The 20,662-nt window shown below is 31.3% G+C and overlaps 2 protein-coding genes across 9 annotated transcripts; one reads left to right on the forward strand and one right to left on the reverse strand.

Moving 5' to 3' along the window:
• Positions 1-1,683: 1,683 nt before the first annotated feature.
• Positions 1,684-5,999, forward strand: LOC114414957 (calcium uptake protein, mitochondrial-like). The gene is made up of 7 exons (XM_028379414.1): positions 1,684-2,207; positions 2,295-2,362; positions 3,071-3,294; positions 3,448-3,531; positions 3,912-4,125; positions 4,553-4,849; positions 5,579-5,999. Exons 1-7 carry the CDS (start codon positions 1,916-1,918, stop codon positions 5,792-5,794), a joined length of 1,395 nt encoding a protein of 464 aa, XP_028235215.1. The 5' UTR covers positions 1,684-1,915; the 3' UTR covers positions 5,795-5,999.
• Positions 6,000-8,188: 2,189 nt separating this feature from the next.
• LOC114414958 (protein TOPLESS-like) lies at positions 8,189-15,465 on the reverse strand. Of its 8 annotated transcripts, none has more exons than XM_028379418.1 (27): positions 15,366-15,440; positions 15,144-15,211; positions 14,938-15,033; positions 14,727-14,842; positions 14,440-14,619; positions 14,164-14,277; positions 13,911-14,069; positions 13,546-13,772; positions 13,391-13,455; positions 13,187-13,298; positions 12,951-13,060; positions 12,778-12,847; positions 12,611-12,687; positions 12,418-12,513; positions 12,210-12,305; positions 11,976-12,103; positions 11,650-11,884; positions 11,317-11,472; positions 11,182-11,244; positions 10,830-10,976; positions 10,350-10,460; positions 10,041-10,223; positions 9,544-9,672; positions 9,355-9,450; positions 9,017-9,205; positions 8,753-8,916; positions 8,189-8,531 (listed from the first exon to the last, which is right to left on the reverse strand). In XM_028379418.1, the coding sequence occupies exons 4-27, from the start codon at positions 14,810-14,812 to the stop codon at positions 8,360-8,362; spliced, it is 3,165 nt and encodes a 1,054-aa protein (XP_028235219.1). In that variant the 5' UTR covers positions 14,813-14,842; positions 14,938-15,033; positions 15,144-15,211; positions 15,366-15,440; the 3' UTR covers positions 8,189-8,359. The 8 variants fall into 8 exon arrangements, with proteins under 8 accessions (XP_028235219.1, XP_028235218.1, XP_028235224.1 ...); XM_028379417.1 differs by having other exon boundaries at positions 15,144-15,221; positions 15,366-15,431; XM_028379423.1 differs by lacking the exon at positions 14,938-15,033 and having other exon boundaries at positions 15,366-15,436.
• Between the last annotated feature and the right edge of the window lie 5,197 nt (positions 15,466-20,662).

The following is a 20,662-nucleotide window of genomic DNA, read 5'->3' on the forward strand; positions in this document are numbered from 1 at the left end:
GAATAACGAAAAATATTTATATTCATTTTAGTTTGTTTATTTATTGAGTTTATCTAAGAAATGTTAGTAGGATTAGATCATAATTTAGATTAAATTAGATTTTTAAAACAAACATTAGATTTCAAAAAGAAAAATTAGATTAGAAACAGGAAAATGTCAGTAGAACAAAAATACTAATATATTATTTGGTCAAATATATTTTAGAATTTCACGCTCTCGTGTGTCGTCGTCACGTTGGACCTGCCTTAATGAGGAACTGGAACAGCTTCTTGCGAATATGCATAGTAAGAATTAACATATAGTTACTTGAATGTTAATTCTGTTTTGTGCTTGAATGTCTGTTAATTGTTTGATTATGTCAGAATTAACCATTGAAGAGCACAGAGAGTGAAGGGAAATGACAAACATGATGCAGAATGTCGCGACTCTACCAAAGACTTTTTTCAAACCGTTCACGCCAGGGACCAGGTCATGTTCATTTTGATTTAATTAACATTTGATTTTTCTGTTATTTCGTGTAACTAACCAACCTTATTTTGTGATATGAGATGTAGATTTTCGGTGAAGTTGGTAAGGTATATGCTGTCAAGTGGAATGACGTACTGGACGATGTATGACATTTGGTTGATAAAGACGAAAATTATCATAATGTTGTGTACAACAAAGACCATTTGGTTGACAAAGACGCATTTGCACTTGGTAGACGTTGCAGAATGTCGGCTCGTGTTCAATCATTTTAGGAAGACACTTAAAATTGGAGCCGGATGGATACATTTCTGTGAGACATTGTCGTTGACTGCTGACATGAAAATAGTTTTTGAATTCATTGGTCCCAATGTTAACTGTGTGCTCTATTGGCCGTGTTTATGAACAATTTAGGATTTTGAACATTTTAATTATATATTAGTTGTTTTATAATAATTATTTTATCATGTGTTGATTCTAAATTTGTTGCAACAATGTTCTTATATATAATAATTGTTTTGTCATGTATAATATTATCCCATTGTTTTTGAAAAAAATTTGGTCATGTTTTTGAAATAAATTATTTTTAATTAATGATTAAATGATTTTTTTATCATTGTTAAATTTAACCAATTACTAAATTAATCATTAAAATATTTTTTAAATTGTTTTCTTTTATCATTGCAAAAATTTGTAATCTGTATTGCCATAACTGAATTAAATTTTTCTAATTGATTTGTTTTAAGCAATAACTAAATTAAAATTTTCTAATTGATTTGTTTTAAGCAATAACTGAATTAAATTTTTCTAATTGATTTGCTTTTAGCAATAATTGAATTAAATTTGTTTAATTGATTTAATTTATCATTGTAAAATTTAAAAGAAAAAATTAAAAAGTGGCCGTATGGATTGCCAATCTGTATGGTCATACGGATTGTCAATTCGTATGTACGTCAAATTCTTTTTTGCACTCCTCTCTTTTTTTGATGACGAAAATCAACCAAAATTCACCATATACTCCTCACAAACGCACATACACCACGAGAGACCAAATACGCTTTCAAACCGTCCTTAACAGAAGTAACTTACACTAAGTCATGAAAATTTTACGAAAAAAAAAATGACACTGCAAAAATGAAAAATTTAACCTACTTATACTATTTTCGGCCTTTTGGGAAATTGTTGGGTACCCCAAGCAATTCCCCCATTAAGGCTGCTGTAGACCTGCAACAATAAGGTGGGTTTGAATCGAAACAGGCTTTGGAGTTTGGACAACAGAATTATAACTGTCAGTGTCAGAAAGTAGAGATGTTCTGATTCTTGTCTTGCCACCTCGTCTAATGTCTACGCTTTGCGAAAAGTAGAACAATAACTGCAAACTAAAGCAAAAACTTGTTCATGTTTTTGTGTTCAGTGTTCTTCTCAGAAGCTTTCCCCTTCTGAGCACGCCATGTCTTCCTTTTCCACTCTCCGGAGATTCTCACTTTTCACCCAACAACGCTTCCGTAACCTTCACTCCTCTTCCATTTCCCAATCCTCCTCCTCCTCCTCTTCCAACCCACATAGTAATCCCAAGTGGGGTTCAGCCATTGTCGTAGCCTCTGCTCTTGCCCTTTTCTATTGCTTCAACACACCCAATTCACACTTCGAATTCTCAAACAATGCTCCTCGCAGTTCTTCACCGCCATTGTTTGAAAAATCATCCCTTCCTGAAAGCACACATGATCACTTGCTTTTTGGAGGCAAGTATTTTCAAATAATTTACCCCTTCCCCCGATTTTTTTTTTAAAAATTTATTTACTCATGGCATACTTTATGTTCTGTTGCAGATGCCTACAGAAGCAAAGTTTTCTTCAACTATGAGAAGCGCCTACGGTTGCATAGTCCACCCGAAAAGGTGTTTAATCTCTGTTAATTTTCAAGAACATCAGTTTGTTTCTATATGTATCACGTAAAAAGTTGCGATATAGCTAGCATGCCATGATAAGTTGCGTAATTGCCTTACCGGCATTGATGTATAAAACTCTGGATCATGGATTCATGATAAAATACTTTATTTTTGGTAGTTTGATAATTCAAGTAATCTAATGATCATCTTGCTTTTTCTCTTTAACTTAAAACATTAACGTTCAAGTTAATTCAGGTTGATTAAACGTGTGTTTAGTTTCCCATCAATAAACTTGCGTGCCCACATAAAATTCAGGAGAAAATGTGTTTTAAGTCTCTCTCAATTTTCGGTTAAAATTATTCTTAGTTTCTATACTTCAGAAATAATTGTTTTTGGTCTTCTTTTTTTGGTGATTGTGAATTTCATACCTATTTATAAAACATAGGATATTAGGGTGAGAGAGAAAACTCACTAACTACAAAAAGGAACTAGAACCAAAATCATTTTTTTAAAGTATAAGAATAAAGACCAGTTTTTATTGAAAATTGAGGAACCTAAAGCACATTTCAGGTTAAAATAACAAAAATAGAAGCTACTCTCATTAGCTTCACTCTATCGCACATCATCTACACTTTTAGTGTAGAACCAAATAAGGGGTGTAAAACCCTTTGTTAAGAAAGATCTCTACATTGACAAACTCTACTCTTCTGCATTAAGGTTTTTGAATACTTTGCATCTTGTCGTACTCTAGAAGGAGAACTACTGATGAAGCCAGTGGACCTAATGCGAGCAGTTGTTCCTGTTTTCCCTCCTTCAGAATCCAACCTTGTAAGAGAGGGATACTTGAAAGGTGAAAGAAATCCTGGCCATTTATTCTGTCCCCCTTCGGAGTTTTTTATGCTTTTTGATGTAGACAACGATGGGCTTATATCTTTCAAAGAGTGAGTTCTGTAATCTGTATTTATTATAATTCTTGTGCATATGGAAGACCATAAGTTTTTTTTTTTGGATCGAAGAGCTTAAACTATTTATTAGCATCTGTCTCTTTCTATGTGTGTCTGCATAATATAATGGTCAACTTTTAACTGGAACAGGTATATCTTTTTTGTAACTCTACTAAGCATCCAAGAATCAAGCTTTTCTGCAGCATTTAAAATGTTTGACAAGGATAATGACGGGTCAGTGCTCATGCTACCTTCTTTGAATGTACATTATCAATTAGAATTTCTATACCTTACATGTTAGTAGCATGAGTTCTAAACTTGGTATTGTGTAAACTGCGACTCTTTCTTTCTTGTACACTAGGTTACGCAATTTATCTTTTTAACTATTTATCACTTATAATCGTGCTGTCATCTATTAAGCACCATCAAATTGCTAATAGACTAATAGACTGTTTATCGATTGCATCAAATTCAAAGAGACATAAATAATTATACTATTATAGTATTGTAATTCTGGCTACATCTTAAATTGGATTTGATGTCCTTGTGGATGCTCGCTCTTCTCTTCTTGTTTTTCACTCCTATTGACCTTTATTAGTTTTCTCCATTTAAAGGGAGATAGATAAGGAAGAATTCAAGAAAGTGATGCAATCAATGCGATCTCATACCAGACAAGGTGTTCAACACGGGGATGGACGACGAACTGGCCTAAAGGCCAATGCTTCTGTAGAAAATGGAGGGCTGGTGGAATACTTATTTGGTAAAGATGGAAAGGGACGCCTCAAACATGATAAATTCGTGCAGTTTATAAGAGACTTGCATGATGAAGTATGCCTCTAATTGCTTCTTTGCCTTACATATACGGTTGTGATTTAGCAGGATAACTGTAAATTCATGCTTCTACATTTGTGGATTTGAACTCCTGCTATAGACTTTTTACACATTTAATTTTGGTTTAATTATTCATTACTCCTATAGTTGCACAATTTAGTCCCTACACATACACTTTTTAATCCGTTTCAGTCTCTACTGTCCAATATTGCAAGGATTAAAAAGCATACTATAGGAACTAAAATGAGTTAAAAAGCATACATATAGGAATCAAAACAAATAGAGAAACTAAAATATAAAGATTGTGTAGATATAAGAATCAAATGAGTAATTAATCTTTTAATATTTTTTGGATATGCTTCATTTCTTATAGTGACCTTAGAATGATTATGCATGACAACTAATTACAATATTATGTGTATAGATTGTAGGGCTGGAGTTTGCTCATTATGATTACAAATCTCGAAAAACTATATCGGCCAAGGACTTTGCACACTCCATTGTTGCTTCTGCTGACTTGAGTCATCTGGGCAGGTTGCTTGAACGGGTTGATGAATTGAGCAATGATCCACGGTTTAAGGATGTATGCATAACATTTGAGGAGTTCAAAAATTTTGCAGAGCTGCGGAAAAAATTATTACCATTTTCATTGGCCATTTTCAGTTTTGCAGAAGTGCAAGGCCTGTTAACAAGAGATGATTTTCAGCGAGCTGCATCACATGTAGGACATATATTTCTTGCTCATTTTAATAAAGATGATGATTAGGGGTAACTTTTGGCACCACTTATAACAAAATTAAAAAAAAAAAAAAAACCCAGAAACTTTGGTGGCTTATATTATATTTTGGAACAACTTTATCATGGTAGAGACTAGAGACTTCACATTGAATCAAGTTTATAAGATTATGTAAAATGGGATAGGTACTATAATGGGTGCCACAATGTTGTACCTCATTTTGTTGAGAATACGGGGACAAAATGAAGGATGTGCCTTTTTGAAAGTGCAGAGCATACATGCATGATTGGAAAACCAACAATTGATGTCATCAAAATACATGCACATGTAATTGAAATTATAAAGTGTGTTTAGATTTCAGTTTCATCCAACTGAACTGATTTTCAACTTAATCTAACACTCACATTACTCCTTCATTTTGTTCATTGAAAAGTGTGATTCTTCCATTCAATGCCATTCCAATTTCCAACAGATATCCAAACACAGCCTTTGCAGTCAGTTTTAACTTGTTAATCATGTTTTCTTACTTTTAAGTCGTTGTTATTGCCATTGATCATTAGATATGTCATGCTGGAGGATAAGATTTTGAAAGCAATTCATTGTTATAAAATTGCTTTGCCATAACTATAGTGTTATTTATAATTTCTGTTGACCAACTTCTTTAAACATGTCTGTTCAGTAAATTCTTAGCGTGTTTGATTGTTTCAATTTCAGGTTTGTGGCGTATCTCTCTCAGACAACGTGGTTGAGATTGTTTTCCATTTGTTTGACGCAAATGAGGATGGAAATCTGAGTACGGAGGAGTTTGTTAGTGTGCTACAACATCGAGAAAGAGACATTGCTCAACCTGTGGAGACAGGAATCATGGGTTTCTTGTCATGCTGCTGGAAATGTACGGACACCTCTCCATCTTCTCGGTTGTTTTCCTGATCTTTACGTATCCACAAGTCAATGTGAAATGTGAATTAGTATGTTGTAAAGTCAATGTCAATGTAAATAGTCACCGTGTGATTTCTGGCACTGTTTGGCCTTGCAGTTGCAGACTGTGTAATCATACCTCAGCTGTGGAAACTCGCATAAGATTCGTTTGATTTAATGAAATTTGTTGTCGCAAAATTCTAGCGGCAATTGATCATCATCGATCTTAAAATTAAAATGTCTATGCGCCAGCATCAACAAAAGGCACCGAGACTAAACCGATAACCGTTACAAATGTCGGATTATAGGTTAGTGTAGTTATTCAAGAGTCCACTCAAGGACCAAGAGAAAAAAAAAGTACTAACCACCGGCCACCGGGGAATTACAGTGCACGCGTGTCACAAAAAAAGAAGGAAAAAGAAAATACGATCAGGTGCCTAACTACCTAAACTCTAACTAACATTTACCATAGAATCTTTTCGTAGAATTTAAAGCTAACTTAACCGTTAACACTATTCTGTTTTAATTGCTCCATAAACATTTTAGATTTTACATGTGCAAAATTGTACTTCTCAGCCTTTCTCCATGGCCGGTGGTAAACGAATATCCCAATGATAATTTAACTTTGTCCCCTTTCAGAATCAATATTCTATTAAATCACCGCATGGGAAGTGGAACTTTTGATCTTGTCCTCGTGGCATCGTTGACTTGGGCCAAACGTAGGTGCTTTTGCAATAAACATTGGTTATCCTCGTAGTGCCGCAATTGCCGTTGCTGTGTTGTTCTGTTCTGTTCACGTTTCCTTTCTGAACAACATATTCATATTCGTTCATTCATTCAATTTTCTCTCTCTCGATTGAGACTGTTCCTAATTGGTCATAAATGGGGAAGCCCACAGGGAAGAAGGGTACCGTTACTCCAGGCGCTGCATATTCACACGCCATGCCCGGGAAATCTTCGAAAGCCTTCGATGAAGACACGGCGGTGTTCATGACCATGTCACAAGAGTTCAGGGAAGAAGGCAACAAGTTGTTTCAGAAGAAGGACCACGAAGGCGCCATGCTCAAGTACGAGAAGGCACTGAAGCTGCTCCCGAACAACCACATCGATGTTGCGCACCTTCGCACCAACATGGTCACGTGTTACAAGTGGCATCTTTATGCAATTTTCATCAGCATTGTTTTTCAATTCTAGCCTTTTGTCAAGTTTTAATGAGTTTAAAATACTTTGATGTGTTATCCAATTGCTTGTTAACATGGTAAGAACGTGTTTATATTTTATCAGTAAAAATCAAAATAAGATATTAGTTTATAGGTTTCATTTTTTAAATTTTACCATTTTAGTTTTATTTTTGTGAATTTTACCATCTCACTTTTATAATTTTGCTAATTTTATCACTTAAGTTTTTTTTTCCATGAATTTTATCATCTAAATTTTAATATTTTACAAATTTTATTATCTAAAATTTTGATTTTTATGTATTTTATCATCAAATTGATAACAAAATGATGTAAAAAAATATTTTTTTAGATTTTTTATATCGACTGCAATAAAATAATATAGATTTTTTACCTCAGTTATAATTATAACCAATATCAAAGGTTAAAATAATCTTATTTTTTATTTGAGTTGTAAAATTTGTAAAATAATAAAATTAAGTAGTAAAATTTACAATAAGTTTAATTTAATCATTTTGATTAAGTACATGTTCAGTATTTATTCATCTATATTTCTTCTATCCAGAAAGTCACTACTAATATTTTTAGTATTGACTCCATTAAATTAAAATATACAAGAAAAAAATTCTCAAAATATTTAATTGTCAGGCATAGCATATTACTTGTTTTAAACATTTTATAGTAAAAGGCAAAAAAAACAGAGAAAATATTAACACTTCTTGATCAGTATATATAAATTTAATCCATGGATAATTTGAATATATATTATAAATCTTATAAATTTGGTTCTTTCTTTTTTTTTTTCTTTTTTGAAAAAAAATCCTTTTGGAAGATAAAAAAAATGACTTAAATTTATAAATACTCAAGAAAAAAGTCAATTTATAATTGACATCATAATTTTATGTTGTTAACTTTATATTCGCTAGTGGCTACATATTTCGATCAACTTAAAAAAATCTTGTTTTTCATATTTTTTATTCGAAATTTATTGTTCTTAATATTTTAAGTCAAGCTTAATATATTTTAATATTAATATTAAATAAAATGGTGTGAACCAGATTAGAGTGAACCATAATTCTATTTTTTGAAAGGCAAAAACAAAGGCATATTTATATTAAACATAAACTTTGTTATAATTGATTTTTATATTTAGTATTAATTAGTTTAATTAATAATGAAAAATTTAAAATATACGAATGATAACTACAAATACAGCACAACCATGTAATTAAGGATAATTTAAGAAGATAAGATGAATAATAAAAAAAAGTAACAATAGATAATGAAAAGTAACTGTAATCACTTTTATTATTTTGTATTTTCTGTGGAGTCTTGGTTATTTTTCGTTTTGTCTTTTTTTTTTTTTTAATCTCATTTCACCTCCTCTGAGACTGCTCACTCACTCCCACAATCCTGTGTTGATGACCTCATTATCATCAAGGCTAAACTTGCTCCAATCTTCTCCTGGCTTTTGAGGCTCAAACACAATAACCCTACCATCTGTGAGCCCCACAGCAAATTGGCTTGGCTTCTGTGGATGTGCAGCAATGGCAAGTGGATAGATGCTTGAACTGCAATAAACAAACAATATAATTACAATGGTAATATGTATAACGAAAAAATGGCAATCCATAATGTTAGCTACGATAAGAATCTAAAGCAGTGTCAAATAAGCAAAACTAAAAGTTTTTCTTTTCTAAGATGCATAAAAAAATTGCATTATTTATTATAGATGCATATACTTTCTTGGACAAGCCTAGAAATATTGAAACCTTAGAGAAGAAAAACATACCTTGGAGTTGTAGAAAGATAAGCTGAGGGATTAACCCTACAATGCATTTGAAGTTTCAAGGTATCAAATATTCCCACGGTTCCATCAACAAAACTGGCATACACAGCCTGGCCATCAGATGAGAAAGTTGCCTGGGAGATAACCATTGAAACTTCTGGAACCCACTGGCATGAAACAAAAAGTATATATACTTGTTTAGTAAGAAACAGCTGGCTTAGAAGGGGGGAAAAACCCACATCATAAGTTAGGGAAAGAAAAGAGAACCTGGTTACAACATTTTAGTTCTGTTGCTTCATGCATTGCAAGATAATTACTTCTTACAGCAAGGAAGTGCCTCTGGTATGGGTGAAACTGAATGTGAGTGTCAGATAGTATTTCTGGCACCTTCTGTCCATGTATTTGCAAGTATCCATCTTTCTGTTTTTCCCATCCATTGGTGTTCCATACAAAAATCTGCAAGAGATAATTAAAATAATGACAAAACAATTTAATATGGACCCAACCAGCTTATATATAATTGGCCATAGAATGGAAGGTAATTTTGCAATATTAGTAATGGTTGCATGATACATGTATGATGTAATGAAATATTAAATACTAACCTGAGCATTTATATCACCAGAAACAAGAAGATCAAAACTACTTGAAAAGGCAAGGGCAGTAACTCTTTTGGAGTGGCCCTCAAGCTTGCTTATAATCTGTACAAATGTAAGACACAAAAAACTATAGCTTCAACTTCTTTGAAGTAGGTAATGATACATATCTTTCTCAAAATGAAGTAAGAGACATACCTTATTTGTACGGACATTGTATATAATTATACTGTAATTATCCATACCAATGGCAAGTATATTATTATCACGAGGGTAGAAGGAGAGACAAGTTGCCATAGGGGGTGGAGTCATGATAGTCGTCACAGTCTGTACTTGTGAGTAAATGAGTGAAATGATTAGTCAAATCATAGCTTCATTGTAAACACATAGTGGCAAATAGTAAATGATAGCATGATTTCAAATAAAAAAAGAGAATAAATGAATAATGTTTCTGAACTAATGAGCATAGGATGAAAGAGAAGTATACACCATGACAACTAAATGAAAAATCAAATATTCTGATTCTAGAAAAAGTTTATGCATATAGATGGTTTCTACAAGTTCTTTGAAAAACTTTATGAATGTAGGGATGAAATCGAACCTTCCACAATGAAACCAAAAAATCAGCATTAAACAATTTCAAAGAAATGAAGGAGATTTCTTTAGTACAACAGGCTTCTATCCTTTGGGTTTACCTTAAAAGTCAACATGTTGAACAAGGAGATTGCCTCCCCAGATGTTGACATGAGATATGAATCATTCTTTGATAAAGAAAAACAGGAAACTGGGTTTCCACTGTAAGAACTTGTTAGTTTATTGCTCATCAATTGCAAGCCACTCCTTGATCGGCAGATGTGAGGGGAAAATTGTGCAGTTGCCTACATGTATTACTTATATTTATAATAAATTCAACTACAAAGTAAGAAAACTGAAAAGATGGAGATGAGGTGGGGAGGGGAGAGGGAAAATCCATATAAAAAAGTGGATTTTATGTTTCCACTTACCTTGCCATCCAAGTTAAGGCTATCACGAGGCCATTGCCAAAGTAGATGATCACCATTTGATGCCAATGCCAAAATGCCACATCCCGCATTGGTGTAAGCCAGTCTAACTATCTGTGTTTTATCAGAGGGAAAGTTAATGACAATTTTTTGTTCTGTGAAACCTAGTTGGGTAATGTTTGGTTATCCTGTATATTCCACCTTATATTTATTTGTGAAAAATAAATCTTATGTGGATTGGAACTTCCATTTTCAACTTGGTATATGTGGATGCGTGTTTATCATCCATGGGATTCAGTGGTGATTGTTATTTTATGATTTCAATTGTCTTAAGACATTTATGCAAAAGGGAGCTGAACATATTAAGAGAGTTATCCCATGATAGCTATGATATGTATCATGTACAACTTTTGTTAAAATTAGTGATAATACATGTAACTATTGGCAATAATCCAATAAAGCATTAGCATACAAATGTCATACCTTGCTTATTTTGGGATGAACTGGAAGCTGCAAGAACTGGCACTGGGATGGCTCGCAAATTTCCGAGACATTCCAAAACTTTGATTTGTTATGGGAATCTTCAATTGAATTAGACCTCCCATCCTCCGAGCCCTTTTGGCACCCATTCTTTAACAAAAAAACAAGTAGAAATGAGGGTACCCAAGTATAAGATGCAAATAAATGTCAAGAAAGCAAGTCTAGTCCAAAAACCAGATACACAGACAGATATTTGTATGTATCATGCTTACATAAGCTACTTACTCAAACAAATGAACCTCAAAGTGTTCTATGCATAACACAAGATTAAATTATAATTTTTCAAACAACATACCATGACAATGCCTTCATCTGCTACACCAGCACCAGCATCAACCAAAATTGGACTTTCCGTACACTGCAAGAAATAAAAAAGTTCAAGGATTGAAAAACTCCACAACGTAGTCAAAGTAAAGTTAGGTATGCTTACCTTTAAGGTTTCATGTTGATTATTGGGGACATGAATTGAACGAATTTCATTCTGTTTCTGCAAAATGTCATCAATTGCTAAAATTTTTATTTTGTTTTCTTTTGCAGCAACAGCCAGTAATGTGCCCTTCTTGTTGAAACGAATGCATGGATTTTCCTGAAGAAAATGAATTAAAACTTAAAAATATCATTTGCTGTTTAAGTTTAACACTTTAACTAAACTGCCACCTCCCACAGAAATATAAGATTTCCAATCAAATAAATTGTAAATGTTGGATTGTCAGAACACTAACACAACTTATCTAGAAAGAAAAAGACCTACTGAAGAACTTACCAGTAATTCAGCATCAACATCAGTGCTTGTCCAGAGCTCAACACTGTCCATATTCCAAAATTTAACCTTGTGGCCATCACCAGCAGCCAAAAGTCCTTTCTGAGTTGAATCAAAATGGATGGCAGAAAAACATGGTTTCTTAAGTCCCTTGTATGTTCTTTTTATATATCCTTCACTTTCATCCCATTCCACAAGATATGGCTCCCCATCTTTACCAGTTCCGCAAGAAAAAAGCCTAGAAAAGTTTATCAGCATTAGTTAAACTGCAATAACTTGTTAGTAGGAAACAAATTATTCCAATTGTATTGAGACTAGTAGCTCAAAACCTTTTATCATCAGCACTGTAAGCCAATGCAGTGTAGCCATAACCAGGGGCATCAAAATCAACTCTGGCTCCCAAAGAATCATATAACCATGCCTTAATCTTTCCGTCGGTTGAAGTTGAAAAAATAAACTGCAGTGCAGGTACAAAAGAATCACATAGCATATGAAGAACGATTAACACATAGTCACATACAACTAGTCAATAAATTAATGACACAACAACCAAGGATGCTTACATGAATTTGTTGCTTCACATGAGGACAAATAGAACATACAGGAGCATCGTGACCTTCAAAAGTATAACATCTGACACCACTAACAGTATCCCAGACCTTAAAAGAAGTAAAAAGGACCTTAGGTTAGTTTTATTTTTTTCCAGGGGTGGAATCCTTGAGGTCAGTTTCTTTATGAATTGATAATTTAATTTCAGTCATAAGAACTGACCTTTATTTTCTTGTCATCTCCACATGTTATGACCAACAATTGCTCATTAAGAGAAGAAAATGCTAGATCGTTGACACTGCCATCATGAGCATCAATCTGCCAGGAAGTATTTAGAAGTTAATCTTAGAGTTATATATATATGAATCTAACTAGACATGTAAAAGGGGCATATGGGGGGATGAAATATATTTACTTCTAAATGTTGGCTAATTATGTCATTGCCATGATGATAGGAATATAATTGAACAAGATGTTTTGAAAATGCAACCCCTGTTTAAAGTAAGAACAATAGTTAGGAGCAATAAACCTTTGTAATCATTGGTGATTAGACATACCCTTTAAGTAGCTGAAGATTCTTACCAAACAGTGAACCCTCAGGGTTCCACTTGATTTTCTTAACTGAAACACGAAAGTCCTTTTCCTGAGCTTCCTGAATATTGTTGGTAGTGGTTCAGAGTATTTACTCTTTAGGTCATTGATATGATAATAATAAGTACTCATTGGAGTACAACATATTCAGGAAGTGGACATACCTTGAAATTGATGGAGCTTGCTCCAATACCCCATATTCTGTAATTTTCAGAGAACAATTTCTCACCAGAATTAACATCCCAAAGTCCTATACTGCCAATATTTGTTCCAGCTGAAGAAACAAAACAGTAGCTATATATTAGCTATTTTTATTTCTTATTATCAGTTGCCTCAAGCTACATCTACAATGAAGTGATATTTGAACAAAAAATGTAAAGACTAAGTTCTATTAAGCAACCTAGAAGAAGTGTATGCCCAATAGGATGAAAATCCATGGTAACAGGAAGTGAATCCTCTTTGAATATCTGTACAACATTTTCAGGAAGAACATTTGCTATGGCTGACGTCACCTACACGTGAAGGCACATCTTTTATTTGATTCCATAGATAAGATATAGGAAATCTTGCAGCTATGTTTAACAAACAGTTTCGTCCAACTGACCTCATTGGAAGTCTGGCATGGCCTTCCTTTGAGTGATATTACACTAGGATCCTCCATTGCAGTTTCTACAGAAAGGCCATGGAATATACCGTCATAAGCAATAATTAAAATGATTACTGAAGCAAGAAAAAAAAATGCAAGAATAAAGCTCATACCTGGATTTGTTAGTGTGGCGGGAAAGGGTACAGAATCAGTTATTGTAGATGGGCCAGAATTATTGTTTGACAAATGTTTATCAGGATCAGAATTTTCAATTGATTCATTTTCTTCTGATTGCAGAGACGAAAGGTTCAAACTTGGTTTGCAAACATGATCCTCCAAGAGAGTTTTTATACCAGGAACTGGAAGTGGATCTTTACAAAGTAGATGCTGCCAATTCAAACTGAAAATGAATAATGAGTAAATTTTCTACCAGGAGATGAAAAGCACAGGCAACATCAAGGATAGAGGCAAACATGATAGCCAAATATGCTTGTATGTTATCTTTTATCAACTTTAAATTGGGAAAAGAGAGAGAAACCTTTGGTTCAGAAGATAACGTAACCTCTGACTTTTAAAGACGGGACATTTCAATTTTTCATGGAACACAGGATTTGCCTCAATGACTTTCTTAATATCATCCGCCACAATCTTCCTTACAGAATCTGTATCTCCATATGTTGAAAGTGATGCATGCTCCCTGATTAGACCCAGATAAAAGTTAAGCTTAAAGCTCATCAAAGGATGTTATTGGTCTCGTATCTAAAATTAGTAGACTGGTAATCGAGCCATACCTTATATTGCTAATTATCAAAAGCTGAGTCATTTCATTGAACAATTCTTCATGCCCTGAGGAAAAAACTTTCAGATCCTTGATGAGGATATCCAAAGCCTTGCCACGATCGTCCCTGATGAGTGATGAAACAGAACAGACAAGTTTAGAGAATCATAGGCTATGAACAAAACACACCTGCATGAAACAACTAAGCATTCCTTTGGAAATAATAAGATGGTACCAAAGCACAGAAATTTGTTCTTAGACCAGCAATATGAGACAACAAAAGGCTTACATGTCTAACGCCTCAAGGAATTTCTGTTTCCTGATTTCAAAGTATACTTTGGTGGAGTGCCTGTTGTCATCAACACTTGTGAATCCAGAAAGGTACCTCTCAGCATCATCCCATTTCCCAGCAAGTAGCATGTCCTCGAAATACTTCATGTCAAAGTATATCCCACTTTCACGCTCAAGCCTGTGAATAAAAAATTGGAAGGAAAAGGAAACAAATGCCAAAAGATTAGTCATCAAGTAAAAAAAAAAGAAAGAACCCTGAATTTAGATAGAGAGAGGGAGACATACTTGTGTGCAGTTTCCTTCAAACCCTCCTCATCAAGAAACTGTAGAATCAAGAAAACAAGCTCTTTATTCAGACTAGACTTCTCCATTACAAACCCGTTTGTTTCAGATTACCAACCCTGCAGCACAATCAGATAAAATCAAAACTTTAATTCAAATCATAATTAGTATCCAAATCAAATACCAAAAATTTGCTTTCACTAAAACGACAGACCAATTGGACAGAGAAAACCTGCAAACAACGGTGTTTTTTCAAAATCTCAGACCTTTTGGTTGGGCTTTTGATTATGGGAAAAAGATTCGACAATCACTAGAAAAAGGGTAAAGTAAAAAAGGCACAAATCAGATCCTAAAACGTTGTCATTGGAAGGTCAAATTGAAAAGAAAAAAAGAAAAAAAAATGGGTTTGGGGCCACTCACAACTGAAACTGAAGCAGAAAAATAAAGACTTAAGAGATGGCACGGATCATGGTATAATGGTATCTCCCCTGCAGCCACCTCCATCACAATTATGTTTGGAAATTGTCAAATAGAAAAGAAAATTTCTCTTTTGTTACTTTAAGCATTAAAAAAATTGAAAAAGGAAAATTTGGTACAGAAAGGGACAGCAAAAGAAGGCATAAAGGTTCACCAAAAGCCCACCTGAAAAAGAGGTGAAAAGATGAAAACTAAGGAGAAAAGAAGGGAAAGTTTTTGAAGGTTCTCCTCAGTGGGAAAGAGAACCTTTTGTGTAAAAATTGTGGACATACAACTGAGGCCCACTGATTTATATGATCGACGTTGTGGACGAGAAGATAAGCACTCTAAAAAACAATCTCATAGGATACGATAAGCGAGCTGGCTTATCTGTGTCTAGTAGGCCTGACCAGGTGGGACCCACCTGAACAGATGGTCGTCTTTCATGTGAAAGCCACGTAGACACAAATAATATTAAATGTTTTCTAAATCTCATATTATTATTATATAATTTCTATCTATTTCTTATTCTTACTTAATATGAAATTATTGTTAATACAACTTTAAAATAATTATTATAAATATTAAAAATTAATTATATTATAGATTATATAATAAACTCCACCCAGTGCGTGAATTAATTAAAGTAAAATTATTTGAACTTAATCAAATGTCTCATGTTCAAGTCTTAGTAAGTAAATGCATATGAGTACCTCTTCAAATACTCATACTCTATTCTCTCTCTGTTTCTCGTATTACCTTTTATCTCATGTTACCTATGTCTTATGTGAGATGATAATTTAGGCTAAACATTTAATTAGTTATTAGTGAAATTAGTTAAATGTGTAATTATATTAAGATATAATTGAAAACTTGTTTTATTTTCAAATATATTTAATAACTTAACTTTTCTTCCTTGGTCTTGATAATTCAGTTAAAAGTGACTAATATATAGGAGATGAGGGAGTAGCTTCTAACATTTATTACTCTTTTCTCATATCTCTTATAATGTTAATCATATGGACACAAAAAACTAAAATGATTTAATGACGATAAAGTTAAATTTGTAAAATTGTTATTATTTTTTATCAATTTATTAATTTTTTTATATGTACACACTAAGACGACAATTATGATGAGATTGAGTATTAAAAATGTGCAATAAAAATATAGACTATTTCCAATCAAGAGTCACCATTTACCTATTTCCAAACTTTAAAAAGCAAATGTTTATTAGCATAAAATTAAAATTAAACAAGTGTTTTAGCTTCTACATTACACAAAATAAATATTTATTTTATGCAATTAAAATTTATAATTTTTTATAAATAATTATTTCTTAGTTTATAAATTATATTATAATTAAAATTTATAACAAATAAATTATATTTTAAATTTGTAATAAATGATTTATGTTGTGATATATTATATTTTTAATTATTAATAATTTTTTTTAAAAATATTTAAAATCAAGTTAAAACTAAAGGTGTAAAAAATGATAAACTGAAATAGATAATAAGGTAAGCTAAACTACTCATATCTGACTAAAAGTATAAGATTACATATCAAATGTTAAGAATATATTTGAATTTTGAAGATAAAATATTTATATTTAAAATCTATTTTTAATATTCACTTAGAGACCGTTTAACCATTCAATTGATATTAAATTTAAAAACATAAAAAGATGAAATTCATCACTTCATAAGAAAACAAGAATGAATACTCAAATGAGAGTGAAAGATTGAATGCTATGAATTACTCCAACAATAACTATTTTAGAGTGTATTTGAATGAGGAAATTTAAAATTTTTAGAAATTTTATATTTTAAAAATTTTAAATACATTAATTGAAATTCTTTTTTTTCAAAATTTTGTGTTTGGATAAAAAAATTAAAATTATGAGAGTGAAAGAAAATGAATGTAAAAAGAAGAGGATCATCACCCTGAGAACGAAATCTCAGGAATTTTTAGGTGAAAGAGAGCATGAAAATTATAAAGAAAATATGCAAATATTTTGAAAGGTTATTCTCAAATAAGATAATTTCAATTTCTCACATTTTAGAAAGAAATTAAAATTTCACATTTTTAGTTTTTTAAAATTCTGTTTTAAAATTTCAAAAATTTAAATTATTCATAAAAAACATCAAAACAATGAATTTTAGATTAAAGATATTTAAATTCTCTGATAAATTACTTTCTCATTTAAAATTCTTTATCCAAACGCACTTTTAGAATTATTTTTCATTCTCATCATTTATTTTATTTATCATCCTCATTATTCATTTCTTTTTAAAATCCACACACACAAGAATTACGTGACACTCACAAACAAAATAAGAATACACCAATCAATAATTTATTTTTTATATGTCTAGTAACAATGACAATGTGAGTGAAATGTTATAAACACCGTGATACTTATATCCAATTCATATAAATAAAAAATAGTAGGAATTAAAATGAATATTAGACCCGGTAAAATTACTCATGACGAATAAGATAATTATCTATTTAATGTGTAAAAGGTTGAGTATGAGTATTTTAAAAAAAAACACATTTTTTATTTGCTAAAAGATCATATTGTAAAAGATCTTTGAATAATATTTTAATTTTTGTAATGTTTTAGGATTATGATTATGCTTCATAAAATATCTTTACATGATATTTTAATTTAATTATTATCATATTTTTAATTAATATTATATATTTTAAATTTTTTATAATGTTTTTTAAACATTTTATATTGTTTAAAGTATAAACAACATGTACATGTATGGACATTTAAGTACCCAATAGAGTAAAGTATAAATATTAAAGTTATTACCCATACTATTGTGTTATAATATCAAAACATTTTGTTGAGTATAAAATATTTTTATTTATCATTTTTTATCAAATTTAATTCTACATGGATTATACATTAATTGCAAAGAGTGCAATATTTTATTACTATTAAATATGCAATTAATGATACACGTCATTAAGAAAAAATACATTTATTATTACCTTCGATCAATATATTTTTTTTTTATCTTTATTCTTATTCTTGTCTTCATCCTTATATATTAAAAGTAAATAAGGTCGGTGTCTCTCTATGACATTTAAGAGTAAAGATAGAATGGTTAATTTATTACTTCGCTTAAAATTAATGCTATATATTTATTGCTTTTAAATGTGGCTGCACGTATTCAAGTAAGTTTTTTTTTATTAAATATTTTTAATTTTATCCTCCATAACTCACTCCCTTTATTTTTCTTCTGTATTTATTATTGTCTTTTTTCATTGAATGCGCTTACTTCAGGTGGCTTTGAATCAACTCCTTTTTTTTTCTTTCTTAATTGTAAAAATAACCTCCCTGGATTTTAATTTATTCTTTGTTTTTTCAAATTGATTGTTAGTGTAATTTAAGTAAAAATTTGACGTTAACTGTTAAGGAAAATTATTGATTGTTACATGTCATTATCTAATTAGTCAATAAGATGATGAATAAAAATTAATAATTAATAAGACAATGATATGTTAGTGATGACGTTGCCAACCTCCAATTTTATCAATGGAGACTTAAATAATCAATTTGAAAAAAAAAAAGACTCTAATAACAAGTTAAAATATAGGGTGACCGATTTAGTGAGTTGGGATAAATATGAAGACTATTTTTGTAATTAAGTCTTTTTTTTTCTCTCTCAAATGTCTAATTGTCTATATAACTCTACTTCCCACTCATTCAATAAGCTCAATTTTCACTTCAAAAAGAAAAACTCTATTTCAATTTTTTATTGTCACATGAACTAGGTTATTTTCTCTTCCTACATCATCTTTGTTTGCATATTTTGATTGTTGTTGAGGTATGTATCCCTCCCCTTTTGTAGGCCTTTTTGTTTTCCATCTTATATTGTTCTTATTTTTGCCTTCTTCCTTTTTTATGTTTTAAATTTCTTTCCTCACATTTACACATTTCGTTTCTTGAAGCAGGAATAAACTTTTCATTTGTCACGAAATTGCTAAAGGCAAACTTTGAGATTATCGCAATTGAAGATAGACAATTTTCATATATTAAAAAGTAGTAAATAAGTTTGATGTTGCTTTAGGAAAAACTTTCTCGTCCATTTTAAGGATAGAATGGTTAATACGGACAAAAAAGAGAGGATATAATGGTTAATTTATTGCTTTTAATTGTGTGTACACAATACAAATATTCAAATAATCTTTTATTTTTAATTATAAAAATTACTATTATCAATTATTAATAACTTAATATTATACATTTAATTACCAAGTATCCATATACCATTAAACATTAAATAAAAGAGTACCATAATTATATTTGTAATTAATCAATGAATATTTATTGAAGCTCTATGAAAAAAGCATTATTGCAGGACACTGATTTTGTCACTCCATCTCTTCAGATGGGTCAATGTTTATGGTCCCTTTTTAATATTCGTCATTGTTTTTGTACAGGGGTTCTCAGTTCTCTATTTCATTATTGTTTTCCTATAAAAAAAGTTCTCTATTTCACGTTTTTTTTTAAATAATATTGTGCGTGAAAAAACTAAATTACGTTCTATCTTTTCTCCATTTCATCAAAATTACTTTTCTATAAATTTTTCATGGGGAGGTGCTAAAATCCAGGAGACATATTTTTTTTTATTTAAAGTCTATGAGATTTTAAATAAAAAAAAGTAAAATTATATTTTTATCCCTTAATTATTTTTAAATTTTATTTTAGTCTCTTTGAAATTTATTCACGAAAATAATCGTTCAATTATATCTGTAAATATAATTTTAAATCTAAATTTAAACTATGACTACCACAAAATGTTGATTGTCACTTGTAATGTCCTGCTTGCACGATGAGACTTCAACCAAAAATACAATTTTAGAAAGAAAAAAAATTGAGACTTCAAGCAAATAATTGAGGGCATAACATTTGGGTGTTTTTTTTTGGGGTTATTAAAAATAAAATCCCCTCGAGTTTTGGCTAGGGGTGTTTTCCACGTGCCTTGCTGCGCGTGAGAAAACAAAAGCTGATGTTGGTCTCATGTTTGTGAATTTGGACACAGCTGGTGGAGTTTGCTTGTCTGTGTGGGACCGCCTCCTATGATATGATAATATGGAAGCTTTATTTGATGTTTACATGATACGCAATTGTACTTATCTTCCGTAGTTGTAACCCAACAGTGTTCTGTCTGATACCATGACAGAGTCTTCCACCCTCAACAGTGCCATGTAAAAAAATACTAGTATGTTTTAAATTTTAAGTACTAACAACACTAAGTGAAGAAATGTGTTCTTAACACTTCTTTTATTATAAAAAATTAAAAATAAATTATTGTATTTTATGATTGAATAATAATATAAAAATTTATATTATCATTATTCTAAATGTTTTAAAACTTATATTTACATTTTAAAATTAAGTTCATTTTAAAAAAAAAGCTTATTTTACCATCTAAGAAAGATTAATTCTTCTAATTTTT

This window comes from Glycine soja, chromosome 6 (genome assembly GCF_004193775.1).
Source record: "Glycine soja cultivar W05 chromosome 6, ASM419377v2, whole genome shotgun sequence".
NCBI lineage: Eukaryota > Viridiplantae > Streptophyta > Magnoliopsida > Fabales > Fabaceae > Glycine > Glycine soja.